The 19,798-nt window shown below is 43.4% G+C and overlaps 1 protein-coding gene across 3 annotated transcripts in view; it reads right to left on the minus strand.

Annotated features, from left to right (window-relative positions):
- The window catches only part of LOC135511174 (disks large homolog 5-like), a 100,516-nt gene that overhangs the window by 40,142 nt on the left and 40,576 nt on the right, over positions 1–19,798 (minus strand). For all 3 annotated transcript variants that reach the window (XM_064932774.1, XM_064932775.1, XM_064932773.1), the window contains exons 6-13: positions 18,827–19,086; positions 18,542–18,740; positions 18,268–18,381; positions 5,526–5,756; positions 2,389–2,573; positions 1,999–2,124; positions 331–463; positions 14–141 (exon numbers count right to left, since the gene is read on the minus strand). In XM_064932774.1, coding sequence (XP_064788846.1) covers positions 14–141; positions 331–463; positions 1,999–2,124; positions 2,389–2,573; positions 5,526–5,756; positions 18,268–18,381; positions 18,542–18,740; positions 18,827–19,086 — 1,376 coding nt within the window. The remainder of the gene's footprint in view (positions 1–13; positions 142–330; positions 464–1,998; positions 2,125–2,388; positions 2,574–5,525; positions 5,757–18,267; positions 18,382–18,541; positions 18,741–18,826; positions 19,087–19,798) is intronic.

Raw genomic sequence — 19,798 nt, forward strand, 5'->3', positions numbered from 1 at the left:
ATCTGAGAATTACCTTAACCTTCCATCTGCAATACTTCCTCTGTCAACTCTTGTTACAAATATTCCACAATCTCCTGGTAAATACGGATCATTTACCCCTTCTGCTATGTCAAACCCAAGTGCCTTCAAATCCATGTCATCCTGCAGGAAAACATCTAAGTTTAATACACTGGTTTTCTATACATCGGTTCAAAGACAATGTATTTACCATGATTTGGAAATCAATTTATCAAATTATGAAATCAGTCAATCGAGCCATCAATACATCCACGCATGGGCAAATAATAATTCAATTAAATCGATAAGAGTAGTTGATGGCTCTAGACTGACCCTGTCCTTCTCAAACTCCACCACCTCAGTCTCCCACTCCAGAGAGTCTGTGTCGATAGCAGAGTCATGGGAGCTGTGTGCCATCAGCTGACAGAACCTTGCCTCCTTGTCCAGCTGGCTCTCCATCTTCTCTCTGAACACAGTGACAAGACACAGATCAGGAAGTGATATCACAAAGTATGTGAGGATGGCTGGGGGTTGTTTCGAAGCATCTGGAAGTTGGAGAATTTAGCATTTTTCAAACACCTGAAAAAGCTTTTTCCTGCAATCTAGATCTATAATCATTATGCTACCTTGTGTAAAAAATGTTACATTTTCCAAATATCTAAGCCTACCTCTTGATCGGTCTGTGTCCTCCTGACTGGTGGTTCTTTATTAAACAAACTACATTTGCTTCTCTGGTAAAATCTAGGTAACACATTCAAAAGAAAGTGAGACTTACTCAGCAAATGTAGTTATTGCTCGTTTTACTAAAGTCTACCAACCTTGCCAGCAGGCATGCCAGCTAAGATTGAGTAGCTATCTTGTCTAAACGAACTTGATTGATAGCCTGAAATTGGTTCTTGGTAGCTAGTTATGAAGTTGGGAAAATATGTGGGCAAGCTAAAGCCAACTTTAGAAAATTGCTAGGTGGCTAGTAGCACTACAAAAAAAAAAAAAATCAGGACAAGTCTGAGGGGGCAAGTGCCCCTGTGCCTCCTATGGGCATGACGCCTCTGCACACAAGTCATGAAGTGACATCCCAGAGCTGGCTAACATTAGCCACTAGCCATGCAAAACGAGTGTTGGCAGTGGTGAGCTACAATCCTGCAATCACAAGGAGGGGTGATGTAAACAACCAATCAGATTACCCACATGATCTCGGTGTAGTAGACTACCATAGTTTTTCAACCTTTGCTTAGTATTAGCACGCTAAAGTAGCTAGCTGACTGTGCTGTTGTGATAATTTCCATCTGCTTGGAGCCTTCCTCCCAATCCTTCTGAAGGGTATCGCTCCTTGGCCCTTCTTTGGTAGCCAACTCAGCCGTCAATTGGTAAGTCTCTGCTCTCTCGTTTTGTGTGTGTTCTGTAGGTTCCTGCCTGTGCTAGACTAGTTGATGTTGTACTCTGGCCTACTATTTAGCCATGTTGACCATGGTTGGTTGGCTAGCTAGCTAGCTAGCGTCTGCAGGCTGACGGGGCTAGCGTCTGCAGGCTGATGGGGCTAGGTGTAACTTTGCATTGGGGATTTTGATGCATATAATAACGCAAATCCATACATTCATTGTAGTTGCGTTTATGCTACCTACCATTTAAAGATGCTGCAAGTCCAGCAAGTCAAAAAAGCGGTAGCAAGATCATATTCTGCAGTGTGTAAAAGAAAGTTTGAAGGAGAAACTGACCTACGGTGGCTGACTGTCACTAAGATTCCTTATGAGGGGGTCGTTGACTTGAAAGTCTAAATCTTACTATTTTCTTCTTCGTCACAAGGAAGGAGGTCGACCTCTCAAAGTCACAAGAAACAGAAAGAATTTAAAATGGCAGTCACACACTGACCAGGTCAGGGAGATGTTCACATCAATACAGAGGGGATGAGAAAGTTGAAAGTGCTTGTGTGTGTGTGTGTGTGTGTGTGTGTGTGTGTGTGTGTGTGTGTGTGTGTGTGTGTATAAAGACACAGGGACTCACTTGAATTCTTTCAGTTCCCGTGACGAGTCGTTCTTCTGCTTCCTCATGTCGTCAAGGTTACGCAGGGCGTCGGCCAGATCGCTGACTGCCCGGTCCCTCTCTCTACGCAGGTTATCACACAGCGTCCTGGTGGGGCAGGATATGACATCGTCAAGCATCAGCACAGTTTAGTCTGTTAATATTCCTTGCATCCCCTCTCCTTGCTGCCTTCTCAAAACGCATTGGGGAAGATCCGAGGTTCCCCCTCTCTGACCATTTACTCCAATGCGTTTTCAGAAGGGGGCAAGGAGAGAAGATACAAGGAATCGAATAAAGACTACTTAAGAGCGAGTCTACCCCACCTTTTCTTTCCCCTCTCTCCATCCTCCCTTCTCTCTCCCCTGTACTCACCGTATGCTCTCTCTCTCTGCCACTATTTTGTCTCTCTCCTGAAAGGCCCAGTCACGTCGACACTTGGCCACCTCAGCCTCCTGCGTGGCCTCCTTCAGCTCCTGGGACATGGCTTCGTACTGCTTCCTCAACACCTCCATCTCCTTGTTGACACGCTCTATGTCCAGGGTGGCAGAATCTTGTTTCTGTCACACACGCACACATAGGAGACACGGACACACACACACACAGGAGACACGGACAAAAGAGAAAAGTGGACACACAGGAGACGCACACACACGAGACGCGGACAAAAGAGGAAAGCGGATACACAGGAGATGCACACACAGGAGACACGGACAAAAGAGAAAAGTGGACACACAGGAGACGCACACACAGGAGGCACAGACACGCACACACAGGAGACACAGACACGCACACACAGGAGACACAGACACAAGAGAAAAGCGGACACACAGGAGACACAGTTAGTCAGTCACTTTCAGTACATGCAACTTAAACAGATCAAACCCAAATTTCCAGAAACATTCCAAAGGTTCCCAGGTTTCTCAGTAATCTCAGTTGGAGAATTCCCACAATCAGAAGGAAATAACCAGAGAGGAAATCCTCCAACTGGTATTTCTAACACAATATTTTAAAGGTGAACTCAGCGATACGACGTAGATATAGAAAGTAAACAGCATAGTGGGTAAATTTATAGGGTTGAAGCGAGGCGCAACTTCTCCGTCGTTTTGGTCTCCTGGCGTCCACGCTGTGACAGCGTGACGCAAACATGTGCACATGCGCAGATACTGTGTGTGACTGTGTGAGAGCGAAGTCTTGCATCTCGCTCATCTCAATATCTCCAGTGCTGCTCGTGGCAATGTCATTTCGCTGAGTCGGCATCCCGACTTTTTAAAATGTATTTTACCTTTATTTAACTAGGAAAGTAAGTTAAGAACAAATTCTCATTTTCAATGACAGTGGGTTAACTGCCTTGTTCAGGGTCAGAACGACAGATTTGTGCCTTGCCAGCTCGGGGATTTGATCTTGCAACCTTTCGGTTACTAGTCCAACGCTCTAACCACTAGGCTACGCTGTCGTAGTGTAAACCGTAGTAGGAGGGCCATCTAGTGGTCTGAACAGGGAAGTTTCAGCAGCAGCATTAATCTTGGGGACTAAATCTGTTTTAGGGTCATTCCACTGACATAATCCAATGGTTGACAGTTTATGGGATACTCCAAGCTCCATTATGTGTCTGACCTGTGGATGGGAGCTGTCACTTCATCATGTGTCTGACCTGTGGATGGATGCTGTCACTTCATCATGTGTCTGACCTGTGGATGGATGCTGTCACTTCATGTGTCTGACCTGTGGATGGATGCTGTCACTTCATCATGTGTCTGACCTGTGGATGGATGCTGTCACTTCATGTGTCTCACCTGTGGCTGGGAGCTGTCACTTTTTGACAGGCAACAGGGATGGTGTTGATAACTGGGTAGATTGTATTTTTTTCTTTATTAAAATTGACATTCGATGCCTATGTACTTTGTCCATTCCAGTGTTTCAGAAAACTGTGTGTGTGTGTGTGTGTACACAAGAAAAATTATAAGAACCCTTTGGAAATACCTGGATTTCTGCATAAATTGATCATAAAAGTTGATTTGATCTTCGTCTAGGTCATAACAATAGACAAAACAGTCCACTTAAACCAATAAACAACGTTCATGTCTTTATTGAGCACTATGTAAACATTCACAGTGCAGGGTGGGAAAGTACTGTATGTGAACCCTTGGATTTAATAACTGGTTGACCCCTCCTTTGGCAGTAAGAACCACAAACAAACGTTTTCTGTAGTTGCGGATCAGACCTGCACAATGGATGGTCAGGATGAATTTTGGACCATTCCTCTTTACAAAACTGTTTCAGTTCAGCAATATTCTTGGGTTGTCTTGTGTGAACTTCTCTGTTGAGAAGTGCCACAGCATCTCAATTGGGTTAAGGTCAGGGCTCTGACTGTCCCACTCCAGAAGGCATATTTTCTTCTGTTGAAGCCATTCTGTTGTTCATTTACTTCAGTGTTTTGGGTCATTTTCCTGTTGCATCACCCAACTTCTGTTGAGCTTCAATTGGCAGACAGCTAGCCTAACTTTCTCCTGCAAAACAATCCCGGGATACTGGCTTTCTAGGCAGAGTTGCAAAGAAAAAGCCATCTCGCAGACTGGCCAATGAAAAGAAAAGATTAAGAGTGGCAAAAGAACAGACACTGGACAGAGGAACTCTGCCTAGAAGGCCAGCATCCCGGAGTTGCCTCTTCACTGTTGACTTTGAGACTGGTGTTTTGCGGGTGCTATTTAATGAAGCTGCCAGTTGAGGACTTGTGAGGCGTCTTTCTCAAACTAGACATTCTAATGTAATTGTTCTCTTGCTCAGTTGTGCACCAGGGCCTCCCACTCTTTCTATTCTGGTTAGAGCCCGTTTGCGCTGTTCTGTGAAGGGAGTAGTACACATCGTTGTACAAGATCTTCAGTTTCTCACATGGAATAGCCTTAATTTCTTAGAACAAGAAGAGGAAAGTTATGTTTCTAGCAATTGTGAGCCTGTAATTGAACCCACAAATGCTGATGCTCCAGATATTCAACTAGTCTAAAAGGCCAGTTTTATTGCTTCTTTAAATCAGGACAACAGTTTTCAGCTGTTCTAACATAATTGCAAAAGGGTTTCTAATGATCAATTAGCCTTTTAAAATGATAAACTTGGATTAGCTAACACAACGTGCCATTGGTACACAGGAGTGATGGTTGCTGATAAATGGTCCTCTGTACACCTATGTAGATATTCCTAATAAAAATCTGCCGTTTCCAGCTACAATAGTCATTTACAACATTAACAATGTCTACACTGTATTTCGGATCAATTTGATGTTATTTTAATAGACACCTTTTTTTGCAAAAACAAGGACATTTCTAAGTTACCCCAAACTTTTGAACGGTAGTGTATATTTATTTTTAAATACAGGTGTATTCTATCTGTAAGGTGTATGTGTGTTGTTCCCAAGTGCGAGTGTGTTACCTGTCTAGCAAGGTAATACTCTCTCAGTAGCTGATCTCCATGTATGACAACCTTTGTCCTCTCTCTAATTCAGGTGTGTGTGTTACCTGTCTAGCCTGGTAGTATTCTCTCAGTAGCTGTTCTTTCTGTATGATAGCCTCTGTCCTCTCCTTGCGGGCCACGTCTCTCTCCTCCCGGACCGTCTCGATGTCTTTACAGGCCTGGCTCAACTCCTTCTGGGCCTCAGCCTTGTCCTTCACCTCGTGGCAGTACTTCTCCAACAGCTCGTTCCTCTCACAGATTGCTCTGTCCCGGTCCACCAACGATGAGTTCAGTTCCTAAACACAAACATTTCAATCAGATTTAACGCCATAATACAATCACAAAATCTCTTAGTTGATCCGGCAGCGACAAATTAAGCTAATTGGCATTGGTCTGAGAGCCTAGTAACCAACAAAGTGTTAAACAAATCAAAATCCTTAAAATAGCCACTGTAAGAATATGTTTAACGTAAATGCACAACGCAGAGGACTAGAATTAACGATTAAATGGAAAGTGTTTTTTGGTAATAGTGCATCAATGGAAATAGTTGGTTTTCAGTTCAACATCTGTTCATAATGTCAGTCCTTAACTCATAGCTACGTGTGGCACGTTCTCATTGGTCCAACCTGAAATAAGATACTTGTTATTTGGCCATTGGCCCAGTTTTATTGCAATTCTAATTGGTCAACCACAGGCTAGGGCTGGGTTATAAACTACATCCTGTCCCTTTGTTCTGTGCAGAAACACTGAAGCATGTACACCAACCTCACTGCATGATTTGTCCCACTTTGAATAAGAATAAACATATTTCCCTCCCCCTGATTTGTTTTGGGGTCTGTGTTATTGAAGAATAATATCAACTGCTAACATTTGGTGCCGTGACCCGAAATGAATTGGTCTCAACAACAACAAGAAAAACTCAACTGTGTGTTGATCCAGAAGAAAGGGTGAGCGCAACCCACTTTGGGGAGTCAACTCTTAATCTTCTGATTGATGGCATAAGTGCTGGGTAAGTCAAGACCAATCTAATTTAAAATATATATATTTTTTTAAATCTGGTTAAAATTAGTGCATACAATGAGTGATACGTATCTGTGATGTATAAGGTTCAAGTCCTTTGTTCTCTATTAAAAAAGTTAGTCCTTTCATTTTGTGAAACCTTCTTGTTGCATAGAAGTGAGCTGCTAGTTGAGTAGCAATTTTTACATGGTTGGTTAATGTAAGCCTTCAACAAGCTTTTTGAAGTGAACAGTAGGGCCTGGGTAGCCAGGCCCTACAGAAACGTGTTCCAGAAGAAGTTTTGTGTTCTAGAAGAGGTTTGAGTCCTTGAAAGGGGTTACACACACACTTTGGGGTTAAATAAATAATTTCATTTTTATTTCACCTTTATTTAACCAGGTAGGCCAGTTGAGAACAAGTTCTCATTTACAACTGCGACCTGGCCAATATAAAGCAAAGCAGTGCGACACAAACAACAACAGAGTTACACATGGGATAAACAAACAGTCAATAACATAATAGAAAATCTGTTAATGGTGTGTGTGCAGATGAGGTAAGGCAATAAATAGGCCATAAGGTCAAAGTAATTACAATATAGCAATTAACACTGGAGTGATAGATGTGCAGATGAGGATGTGCAAGTAGAAATACCTGTGTGCAAAAGCAGATTTTTTTTTTTAATATGGGGATGAGTTAAGTAGTTGGTTGGATGGGCTATTTACAGATTGGTAGGCGGAGATGGGAGGGTAATCAGTGCTGATGGGGCACACCTGTGAAAGCTCAGCTGTGGCATAAAACCACTGGTTCCCCATTCAGCAAGAGACTCCTCTCCATGCATACCTTTGGTTGTTTCGTTGTGGCTTTGGCAGTTGACACCCAATTTACTGACCGTCATGCCTCACCTGATTACTGTGTTTACTTTATTTCTGGCATAAATTCCTTTTGTTATTCCTTTACTGTGTGTGGTTTCCCATTACTTGTTACAATCTTGAGCCAGGCAACAAGTGGGGGCTCATCTGGGACCTCTGGAGTTACTCCCTTGAATTGCATTTGTTTAGTAGCATTTTCAAACTGGTTAATGTGGTATTTCAAAGTAAAGTGCTTTGTGATTTTTGTTTGGCTAACCCTTTATCTATGGGGTTGTGTTGTGGGCACTACTTTGATTGGAAGCTATATACTAAGGTACAAAGTATGTGACAATTGGATACTGCCAGTTGCTACTTTCTTTGGTTACACACCTGTGGTTGGTGTTGGTGTGGAAGTAGTGTTAGTTTGTGCTGCAGTTGAGAGGATCACAGTTTATCTCCATCCCCTGTTCCGGTTGGAGATCCTGCTTTGCTCATCGTTGGGACATCAGGTTAGTGTTTGTGCTGTGTTAGCAGTGGACGGACCACCTGGACTGGTCTTCTCCCCTGGTAGGTTTAGTGACATTAAGATATGTTGGATAGTGTTAGCTCTTTGTTACATTTGTTTGGTGACCGTGGCTGGAGCAGTTGTCTCGGGAGCACATCCGTGGCTCAGAGGGGTAACCAGCTTGCTGGGAGCTTTTTCTGTGACAGCAGGTTAAAGTACATAAATACCCACCACCAGTAACTGCATGAAGACTAGGGTTAAGATAGTAATAGGTCTTGAGGAAGCTCCTTTTTTCCCCCCTCTTTTGTGGTTGACACTGTGCTTCTATTTTTGTGTACCCAATTGGGGCAAGAGCAGGTTGTTGTTTGTCCATAGTTTGTTGACTGTTAGACTATGGCTAACATTGACAAATTCTTCAAGTCCCGAGGGAGGAGCTTCTGGATTGCTATATTAAAGACCAATTGTTATGAATTGAGATTGACGATAAATGTCTGAAAGAGATGTTCAAGTCCATTCTAAAGGCCAACTTGATTGAATCCGGCATTCTAATGGAGTAATTTTCTCCTGGTTTGGCTACATTTCGGTCCACTACAAATGACCCCTAATCCGGTCTTATCTTCTGAAAAGCAAAAGGAACGGTTGTTGCTACAACTAGATCATGATAGGCTGAAACAGCAACAAGCCTTGGAAAAGGTGTTGGAGGTAGAAAGGCTTAAACAAGAACCTGAGTGTGCGAAACTGACACTGCAACAAGTCTGTTTTGATTTGGTCAGAGATGGTAAGCTCTCTGGCATGTCTCTTAATGACAGTTACGGTGATATCTCCGGAGGTCGTGCTCAACTTTCCTTCAACTTGAGGCTCCTGCCGAAATTCAGTGAAAAGGAACCCAATATTTTTTTTTTCACTGTTTGAAAGGGTAGCAGATTTCAGGAATTGACTGAGAACATGACTCCAACCGTACGTTGATGTTGCAATGTGTGCTAACTGGGGAAGCACAAGAGGCCTACTCGGCTCTTTACTTTGCTGACAGCCAAAACTATGGCAAAGTTAAAGATGCTGTGTTGCACACCTATGAGTTAGTTCCTGAAGCGTATCACCAGCGGTTTAGAACCTGGAAAAAAGGTGACAGACCTATGTTGAGTTCGCACGGAATTTGCACACCCAGTTTAACCAATGGTGCACTTCATTGGATGTTACAACCTACGAGCAGTTGTGCAGTTTAGTTGTGCTGGAGCAGTTAAAAGATTCTGACTGCCTTGCCACACACATAAATGAGCATACGGTGCAGAACGCCATGGAGCCGTTTTGGCTAATGAATATGTGCTGACGCATAAAGGTCACTTCGGGGAACCCCTTCTTTGCAGTGATGGTCCCAGGGAGAGTTTTGGGACAATTCTTTACTACTGGGCCTAATCTTGTCTTAAGGGTTGAATGTGGTTCCCATGTGAAATCTGACCATGGCAAAATCTGCAATTTCTGCCGTGGTAAAGGTCATTGAAAAAATGAATGCCCTGTCCTTAGAGTTAAAGCTAGGCCTTCTGGGGTTAATGCGCCCATTTGGCCTACCGCATTGCGGCACCTGCTTTTAAGTTAAGGAATTCAACTGTTTCACCTCAAGACCCGTTAAAAAAACCATTGGGTATGGTTGACAGTGCATCCATCTATTCACTCTTCATTACGGAGGGTTACGTATCCTTGATGGGTAACCAAGGATGGTCCCAGTTAACGTCCTGCAAGACACTGGTGCTTCAGAGTCTAATTCTTCAGTCAGTGCTCCCTTTCTCTCAGAGACAGATACAGGGCAGTGTCTTGATCCAAGGGATAGGTTTGCATATCGTCTGTCCCTTTACACAAACCTGTGCTCTCCACAGATTTGGTACAAGGTGAGGTCATCATAGGAGTGTGTCCCTCATTGCCTGTTGAAGGAGTGACAGTGATTCTAGGAAATTACCTTGCAGGTGGGCTGGTCTGATGAGAAAAATAACCACCTCCCGTGGTTTTCATGCCTTCTGGCCATCTCAGAGGTGCTGGATGAAAGTGCTGAGTTTCCCCAAAGTGTTTACTGCTTGTGCCATGATTCGTGCAATGAACCACGCTGATTCCGTGTCGGAGTCTGGTGTAGGGATCAGCGAGGTGGCGGACTATTCTGTAACTTGTGGACCAGACCTTCCTTTCTGTTTCCCGTAGTGACCTGGTAGCAGAACAGCGGGCTGACCCTACTCTGAAATTATTGTTTGAGCAGGTCCTCCCGGCTGATGATGTTCCAAGTGTAGTACAGCGATACTACTTACAGGATCAAATTGTTGGTGAGGAAATGGCTGCCTCATGGTTACCATTTTTTGGGTAACCCTGTCATTCAAAATGGTGGTACCATATACCTTCCGTGATTTGGTTTTGCAGACCTCATGGGGATATTGCTGGTCATTTGGGTGTTCGGAAGACCTATGACCGTATTGTGTGTGATTTCTTTTGGCCTTGGCTGAAAAGAGATGTCTCAGCCTTTATCAAACTTTGCCAGTTGACTGGGAAGCCTAACCAGACGTTAAAGCTAGAACCTTTGTACCCAATACCAGTAGTAAGCCAACCCTTTGAGCATTTAACTATTGATTGTGTTGGCCCATTGCCTTGTTCCAAAGCCGGTTGTATTTACCTGCTGACGGTGATGTGCCCAGTGACCCGTTATCCCGCTGCTTATCCTCTCCATACCATAACAACCAAGTCTATTGTTAGGGCATTGACTCGGTTTATTTCTGTTTTCAGACCAAATTATTAAAAGTGATCAAGGTTCCAATTTCACGTTTGCACAGGTGTTAAGCCAACTTCGCATCAGACAATCTTACGACCCATATCATGCAGAGTCAGGGAGCGGTTCCATCAGACCTTGAAGTTGTTGTTGCGTGCTTACTGCACTGAGTTGTACCAAGACTGGGAGGGACCGAGAATGATAGGTAGAACTGGTAGATTTGGATAGAAAACACTCAAAACTGTTAAAATAGTGAGTATAACAGTACTGATTTGGCAGGCAAAAACCTGAGAAAAATCCTTTCAGGAAGTCGTTTTTTTTGTGTGTTGGTTTTGTAGTTTTCTATTCAATGCCATTACAGTATCCATTGATTTAGGACTCAAATTGCAGTTCCTATGCCTTCCACTATATGTCATGTCTTTAGAAATTGTTTCAGGCTTGTATTCTGATAAATGAGGGAGTAAGAGCAGTCTGAATGAGTGGACCTGACGTGTCAGAGCTTTTGTTTACCTTTTATATTGACGACGTTATTGTCCGGTTGAAATATTATAGATCATTTAGGCTAAAAACAAACAACCTGAGGATTAAATATAAACAACCTGAGGATTGAATATAAACATTGTTTGACATGTTTCCATGAACTTCACGGATAAAATTAGGATTTTTTTGTCTGCCTGTTTTGACTGCGTTTGAGCCTGTGGATTGATGAAGAAAACTCAAACGGAGGATTTTGGATATAAAGAGACCTTATCAAACAAAGCAAACATTTATTGAGTAAATTAATGTCTTCTGAGTGCCACCATACGAAGATCATCAAAGTTAAGGGATTCATTTTTTATCTCTATTTCTGACTTGTGTAACTCTTCTACTTGGCTGGATACTCGCCCCTCTCTGCTCCGTCCAATGGGTTTTGCTATGCTTACTTCCTGCAGAAGATTGGTGGGCAGAGTTGGGAGGGTTGTCAGTGCTGATGGAGCACACCTGTGAAAGCTCAGCTGTTGCATAATGCCACTGTTTCCCCATTCAGCAAGAGATTCCTCTCCATGCATACCTTTGTAGTTGACACCTAATTTACTGAACTTCATGTATCATTGTTGCGAGTGTTTACCTTATTTATGGAATAAATTCACTTGGTTAGTCCTTTACTCAGTGGGTGGTTTCTTATCTTGAGCCAGGTTTTAACAAGTCAAATGAAGAACCATTTCAAAGTAGAAGTGTAGGCGAGAGAAAAATATTCTGTCATTGTTGACAAAGATGGAATCTGTCTGATATACAAAAAGCTTGGGGGAAAAAATGTCTCATTCGTTGACAAAGACTATGGTCTAACTGTTTTAGCAGAAGATAGAAAACGGGTTGAGAAATAGAGAGACATCAGAGATTGTAACGTTCTTTGTTTCACGGAAACATGGCTCACTCGTGACACGTCAAGAGTCGGTAGAGCCACCTGGTTTCTTCACGCATCTCGCCGACAGAAACAAACATCTCTCTGGTAAGAAAAAGGCCGGGGGTGTATGCCTTATGATTAACGAGACGTGGTGTGATCATAACAACATACAGGAACTCAAGTCCTTTTCTTCACCTGACCTAGAATTCCTTACAATCAAATGTCGACCGCAATATTTACCAAGAGAATTCTCTTCGATTATAATCACAGTTGTGTATATCCCGCCCCAATCAGACATTGACGGCCCTGAAATGAAATAAATTAATTTGACTATGTAAACTGGAAACCACATATCCTGAGGCTGCATTTACTGTAGCTGGGGATTTTAACCTGTTGAGTGTAGGGGGCAGTATTTAGATTTTTGGATGAAAAACGTACCCAAATTTAACTGCCTATTTCTCAGGCCCAGAACAACTTCATTGCTCGCTTTGAGGACAACACAGTGCCACTGACATGGCCTGCTACCAAAACATGCGGGCTCTCCTTCACTGCAGCCAACGTGAGTAAAACATTTAAAACGGTTTAACCCTCGCTAGGCTGCCGGCCCAGGCGGCATCCCTAGCCGCGTCCTCAGAGCATGCGCAGACCAGCTGACTGGCGTTTTACGGACATATTCAATCAATACTTATCCCAGTCTGCTGTTCCCACATGCTTCAAGAGGGCCACCATTGTTCCTGTTCCCAAGAAAGTGAAGGTAACGGAGCTTAACGACTATCCCCCCCGTAGCACTCACTTCCGTCACCATGAAGTGCTTTCAGAGACTAGTCAAGGACCATATCATCTCCACCCTACCTGACACCCTAGACCCACTCCAATTTGCTTACCGCCCCAATAAGTCCACAGACGACGCAATCACACTGCCCTAACCCATCTGGACAAGAGGAATACCTATGTAAGAATGCTATTCATCGACTACAGCTCAGCATTAAACACCATCGTACCCTCCAAACCCGTCATTAACCTCGAGCCCATGGTCTCGACTCCGCCCTGTGCAACTGGGTCCTGGACTTTCTGACGGGCCATCCCCAGGTGGGGAGGGGAGGTAACATCTCCACCCCGCTGATCCTCAACACTGGGACCCCTCAAGGGTGCGTTCTCAGCCCTCTCCTGTACTCCATGTTCCCCCATGACTGCGTGGCCATGCACGCCTCCAACTCAATCATCAAGTTGGCAGACAACACTACAGTGGTAGGCTAGATTACCAACAACGGTGAGACAGCCTACAGGGAGGAGGTGAGAGCCCTCGGAGTGGTGTCAGGAAAATAACCTCACACACAATGTCAACAAAACAAAGGAGATGATCGTGGAGGGAGCAGCCCCCTATCCACATCGACGGGACAGTAGTGGAGAAGGTGGAAAGTTTTAAGTTCCTCGGCATACACATCACGGACAAACTGAAATGGTCCACCCCCACAGACAACGTGGTGAAGAAGGTGCAACAGCGCCTCTTCAACCTCAGGAGGCTGAAGAAATTTGGCTTGTCACCAAAAGCACTCAAACCTTTACAGATGCACAATCGAGAACATCCTGTCAGGCTGTATCACCGCCTGGTATGGGAACTGCTCCGCCCACAACCGCAAGGCTCTCCAGAGGGTGGTGCACAACGCATCACCGGAGGCAAACTACCTGCCCTCCAGGACACCTACACCACCCGATGTCACAGGAAGGCCAAATAGATCATCAAGGACAACAACCACCCGAGCTACTGCCTGTTCACCCCGCTATCATCCAGAAGGCGAGTGAAACAGAAGAGAAACCTAGTGATGTCGGAAAATAAGTTTCTTTTGAGGAATGGCCAGTAGAAGCAGGGTCCGTACGGGAAAATGGAATCAATACAACAGCATCAAACGACACAATGCTGATGTAGAAATGTAAGAAGCTCTCTGTGGCTCAGCAGAAGAATTTGCTGGATGCTGTGGAGGGAAACTAATAGACCCCCCCCTTTCGTACCATCTCAGGTGGTGTACATATGAAAATCTGATGAAATATGTGAACGCAGTCACTGTATTGCCCATATCTTATGCAAAACATGTCCTCAATACACAGGCAAGAAGATGAGAGCAACAGGAGTGGAGGGGGGCATATAAAACAGACCAAACCTAACCTTCTATTGATCCAATAAATTGATGCAGGGGTGTGGATAGGCTCATTTGAACAACCTATTTTAGGCCTTGATATTATTATGAAACTTGACTACATTAAACATTTCTGAAGGAAAGGTGACATGGCAAATTAGACAACTGCAGGGATCTACAGTTCAGAACTATCATATTTGGACTATGAAAAAAAGTGTGGAAGGTTGGATATGGAACCAGAGTGCTTGACAGGTTTTGCCCCACCTTGCACAAAACAAAGGAAGCTATGGCCGCTACTAACGTAGTGGAGGCTCCTAACATCATACAATGTGGCACACCATGTTATCCAGCTACTCTGATGCTTCCTCCAGATACCACATTACTTGAACACGACTGTTGTGAGTTGGTATTGGATCAGCTCCTTGATGGGTTTATTAAGAGTCAGCCGTTGGAAAAAGCTACGTTTCTTATACACAGATGATTTAAACATTATGGAGGGGGGTGTGAGGAAGGCAGGCTGGGCAGTTACTACAACGGACAATGTGATAGTGACAGGCATGTCACCTGCAGGAACATCAGCACAGGTGGCGGATTGGTGGCTCTGACAGAAGCACGTAAACAGGCTGAAGGAAAAACAGCTAATAACTACAGACTCAAGGTATGCTTTTGGTGTTACCCATGATTTTGGAAAAATATGGAAAAAGGAATCATGATATCACTGGGAGCTCCTGTGAAGAATGGACATTCTCACCTATACTGAATGCTCTCCAGTTACCAAGACAAGTCACAATTTTGAAAATTAAAGCACATGGGAAAAATCTTTACAGACAAGAGTAATGGTAATGATTTGGCTGACAGAGCTGCCAAGGCAGCTGCCAAAAGAACACCTATGTCACCTAAACTGATTAGGAGATACATTGCAACACGGAGATATGCAAAGCAGTGCACCAAACGATGAAGGTTAGGAATGGATGGCTGCAGGATGCAAACTCAATCAAGGTGTGTGGAAACATAACCTGATCCTACTTGGTGACACAGATCCACTCTTTGGAATACATTGGTGTGGACAAGATAGTTTATCGTTTAGTGGGCAAATGGTGGAATCCTGGTGTGCGGAAAGAGGCTGAGGGGGTTGTGGCGAATTGCAACATTTGTATGGAAAACACCACCAAAGGACGAGTGAAAGTACAGACACGACGAGCACCTGCCCCACCAGGACCCTTCAGACATCTACAGCTTGATTACATCACGCTGCCCAACTGTATAGGACACAAAGATGTTCTGGTCATTGTTGATCTTTTTCATGATGGGTTGAAGCCTTCCCTACTAAGAAAGGAACTGCACAACACAACAAATTTTGATTTGAGAAATCATAGAAAGACAAGTAAAAGAGGAGTGGGGAATAACTCCCGAGGGGGGACATGATGTCATGCCTGACAGTGGGTGATGGTAAAAAGATAAGACATCAGGGCCAAAGTGGGAAGGTCTTTATCAAGTTTATCAAGCTCATTATGAGGTCAACAGTTAAAGTCCAGGGAAAATGGATACATGTTGTCCATTTAGATGACAAAGCGGAGCCTGGAGAATAAAGAACTGATTGATTAGCAATCGGGGGCCAATCTCTGTTGAAGAAGCCTAGTAAGATGATCAGAACCTGATAAGCTTCTATGCTGTATACCACAGTCATCATATTGGGGATATCTAGGTGAAATGGCCAACGTCTTCCTGAAAATCACGACATGCTTACTTAGGGAAATCTATATGAAAACATCAATTTCTCTTGAAACCAGGACATGTTACTTTCACATTTGTTACCTTTGTTACAGGTTATGAGAATATACAGTCTGAAGCAATATCCTTTGATCCAGGACTGTACTTGAAATGATACAAGATCACCTGTGAAGTGCTCATTAGAGAAGTCCTTATCAGCCAGTGGAACAGAAGAAGAATTCCTCACTACGGGCAGACTGCCAGAACATAAGTTCTAATAATTATCTATGGGGGACTGATATCAGTGTGGAAGAGCAGGTCACTTTTAAAGGACTTGGTGAAGAATTACCTTGCCAATAGAACAATTTAATATTATTGTCTTGTAGACAATTCTTTATTTTGTGTTTCCTCCTAGTACAGGATGTGGTAGGAATCGTAAGGGACATCATCATGACACCTGTTAATATTTATTTTCTATAACTTTGTTTGAAATCTTATTGTAACAGCAAGTACAATATGCCCTTTGTGTTTTATAGAAACGCAAGGTGTAATGTGAATTATTTTGTTACTGCTAATATTTTTGATACTGTCTATTTGTTAATGTGTTTTGTTTTCTAAAGACTTTTTTATGGTCTAGGGGGAGTAAAAATATGTTGAAGATAAATACACAACGCAGAGGACGAGAGGACTAGAATCAACAATCAATGGAAAGTGTTTTTTCTGTAGTTACGTGGGGCACGTTCTTATTGGTACAATCTGAAAACGGATACTCGTTATTTGACCATTGGCCCAGTTTATTGAAAGGAATTGTAATAGGTACAGGTTAGAGCTGAATTACAAAGTAGATCCTGATCCTATTTGTTTTGTGGAGAATCACTGAGGCCAGGGGAGCATGTACACATCTACCTCCGCATGATTCCTCCTGTTTGAATAAGTATAAACCTCTTTTCCTCCACCTGATTTGCTTTGGGGTCTGTTATTGAAGAATAACATCAACTTCTAGCACCACCTTTTGCCTTGACAGCTTTGCACACTTCCCATTCTCTCAAACAGCTTCATGAGGTAGTCACCTGGAATGCATTTCAATTAACAGGTGTGCCTGTTAAAAGTGAATGTGGAATTTCTTTCCTTAATGCGTTTGAGCCAATCAGTTGTGTTGTGACAAGGTAGGGTTGGTATACAGAAGATGGTCTTTATGAAAAGAACAGCACAAATAAGCTAAGATAGACTAGTTTATCCTTACTTTAAGACATGAAGGTCAGTCAATCCGGAAAATTTCAAGAACTTTGAAAATGTAGTCACAAAAACCATCAAGCGCTATGAGGAGCGCCACAGGAATGGAAGACCCAGAGTTACCTCCGCTGCAGAGGACAAGTTCATTCGCGTTACCAGCCTCAGGAATTACAGCCCAAATAAATGCTTCAGAGTTCAAGTAACAGACACATCTCAACATCAACTGTTCAGAGGAGACTGCGTGAATCAGGCCTTCATGGTCGAATTGCTACAAAGAAACCACTACGAAGAAGAGACTTGCTTGGGCCAAGAAACACGAGCAATGGACATTAGACCGGTGGAAATCTGTCCTTTGGTCTGTAAGTCCAAATTTGAGATTTTTGGTTCGAACTGCCATGTCTTTGTGAGAAGCAGATGATCTCCGCATGTGTGGTTCCCCCCGTGAAGGATGAATGAGGTGGTGTGATGGTGCTTTGCTGCTGACACGGTCTGTGATTTATTTAGAATTCAAGGCACACTTAACCAGTATGACTACCACAACATTCTGCAGTGATACGCCATCCCATCTGGTTTGGGCTTAGTGGGACTATCATTTGTTTTTCAACAGGACAATGACCCAACACACCCCCAGGCTGTGTAAGGGCTATTTGACCAAGGATAGTGATGGAGTGCTGCATCAGATGATCTGGCCTCCACAATCACCCAACCTCAACCCAATTAAGATAGTTTGGGATGAGTTGGACCACAGAGGGAAGGAAAAGCAGCCAACAAGTGCTTAGCATATGTGGGAACTCCTTCACAACTGTAGGAAAAGCATTCCTCATGAAGCTGGTTGAAAGAATGCCAAGAGTGTGCAAAGCTATCATCAAGGCAAAGGGTGGCTACTTTGAAGAATCTAAATTCTAAAATGTATTTTGATTTGTTTAACACTTTTTGGGTTACTATATGATTCTGTGTCATTTCATAGTTTTGTTGTCTTCACTATTATTCGACAATGTAGAAAATAGTGCAAATAAAGAAAAAACATTGAATGAGGAGGTGTGTCCAAACCTTTGACTGGTACTGTATATTCATTGATTAACCTAATAATGATTACCTGTCAGAGAGATGCAATACCCTCCTCTCAGATTAGTTTTGACTGTCTAGTAATAAACTGATCGATAGATGGATTAAATAATAGGTTAACCTCACAGAAGAGGTGTTTGATTTGTTTGGTGTACTGATTGATTCCATTCTAAACTGATCTGAACCTGTCTGAGAGCCTCCGTCTCCTCGCTGGCCACCATCCTTTCAGAAGAGGTGTTTTTGAGGCGGGCCTCTGCAGCCTCCAGCGCCATCTGCAGCTTTTCCAGCTCCTTGATCACCTGTACCACAGAATTTAATAAATCACTTCATATTTTAGTATTACAATTTTATTCCTGGAGAAAAGAAGCATACTCAATGGTGATTATACATTGAAAGTAATTTCTTAGTCCAGGACTAGGAAGAAACTGGGCTTTAAAGTAAAATGTATTTCTCTCTGACCTGGTCCCTCTCACTCATGATGAGCCTGTACTCGTTGAACACAGAGTCTCTCTCCTCCTTGAACTTCTCACAGTCCTTTACTGCCTTCAGCTGGAAGTTCTTACAGCGTGTCACCTCCGACTGCAGCCGCTCCATCTCCCGCTGCAGCACCTTGTTCTGGCCTGAAGACTTGTCCAGCTCCTGTTGTACAGAGTCAAACCTGGGGAGAGAAGGAGAGGTGTGTAGTGCTGTATAGGTGTTTGTAGTGTATAAACTATTCTCGCGGATTGTGCAGTGTGTGTTTACCTCCTCATGGACGTAGAGCAATGTTGTTGGTAGTGTATGGCCTTGTCTCGTTGTTTCAGCAACGTGTCCATCTGTTTCTGTAGTCGTCGGTTCTCTTCCTCCGCCTGCTCCAGCCTGCTCAGGTCCGTGTTGTGATTGGCAACTTTCTCACCGTAGCGTTTGCTCAGCGAATCGTATTCCTTCCTCACCCCCTCCAGCTTGTCAATGGCTGTGTCGTACAGTTTGTTGAGAACCTCTGAGGAACCGTTCTCTCTCATCACCTGGAGGAAAGACACGGTCATCCAGCTGATGATTTTAGAACAATACCTACATTTCATGTTCAGTTCCCGTCTCTGTGTGAAACTATGAATTTAACAGGTTTACAATATACAGTTGACACATTAATTTTTTTTAGATACATTCCTTCAGATTGATAGTGTGTGGCAATGTTATTGTTCTAAAGCACCAAGCCACAAGGAAACATTAACAAGCCAGAATGAGCATGGATTCATTTTTACACCAGTTAATCAGCAGAGGGCAACAGTGAGGAGATGCAGAATGGATTATTCAAGACCATTAGGCTGTGTTTATACAGGCAGCCCAATTCTGATATTTTGCCCGATTATTGGCAAAGGATCTAATAATAATTAGGCAAAATATCAAAATTGGACTGCCTGTGTAAACGCAGCCTTGGATAGTATGGTGTAACTAACTAGGTTCCATTTTGCCGGCCTATAAAATCACCTTCATCATTAAAATGCAATAACCTCCAGGCTTCCTGAACTCTGTGGTAATTAGTGTGGGAGCAGGTGAGACCCCAGGGCAGTATTGATCCAGACTACATCACAGCATGTATAGGTATGTCTGTAGCCTTACAGGAGATGGAAACCTATATGCTGCTTAGTTCAAACACCTCCCCTGACCTTACAGAACTCTGAACGATGATGAGGTACCGAGGGGTGTGTGTCTACACACCATTTACATGAGCCATTG

This window comes from Oncorhynchus masou, chromosome 23, assembly GCF_036934945.1.
Source record: "Oncorhynchus masou masou isolate Uvic2021 chromosome 23, UVic_Omas_1.1, whole genome shotgun sequence".
Lineage (NCBI taxonomy): Eukaryota > Metazoa > Chordata > Actinopteri > Salmoniformes > Salmonidae > Oncorhynchus > Oncorhynchus masou.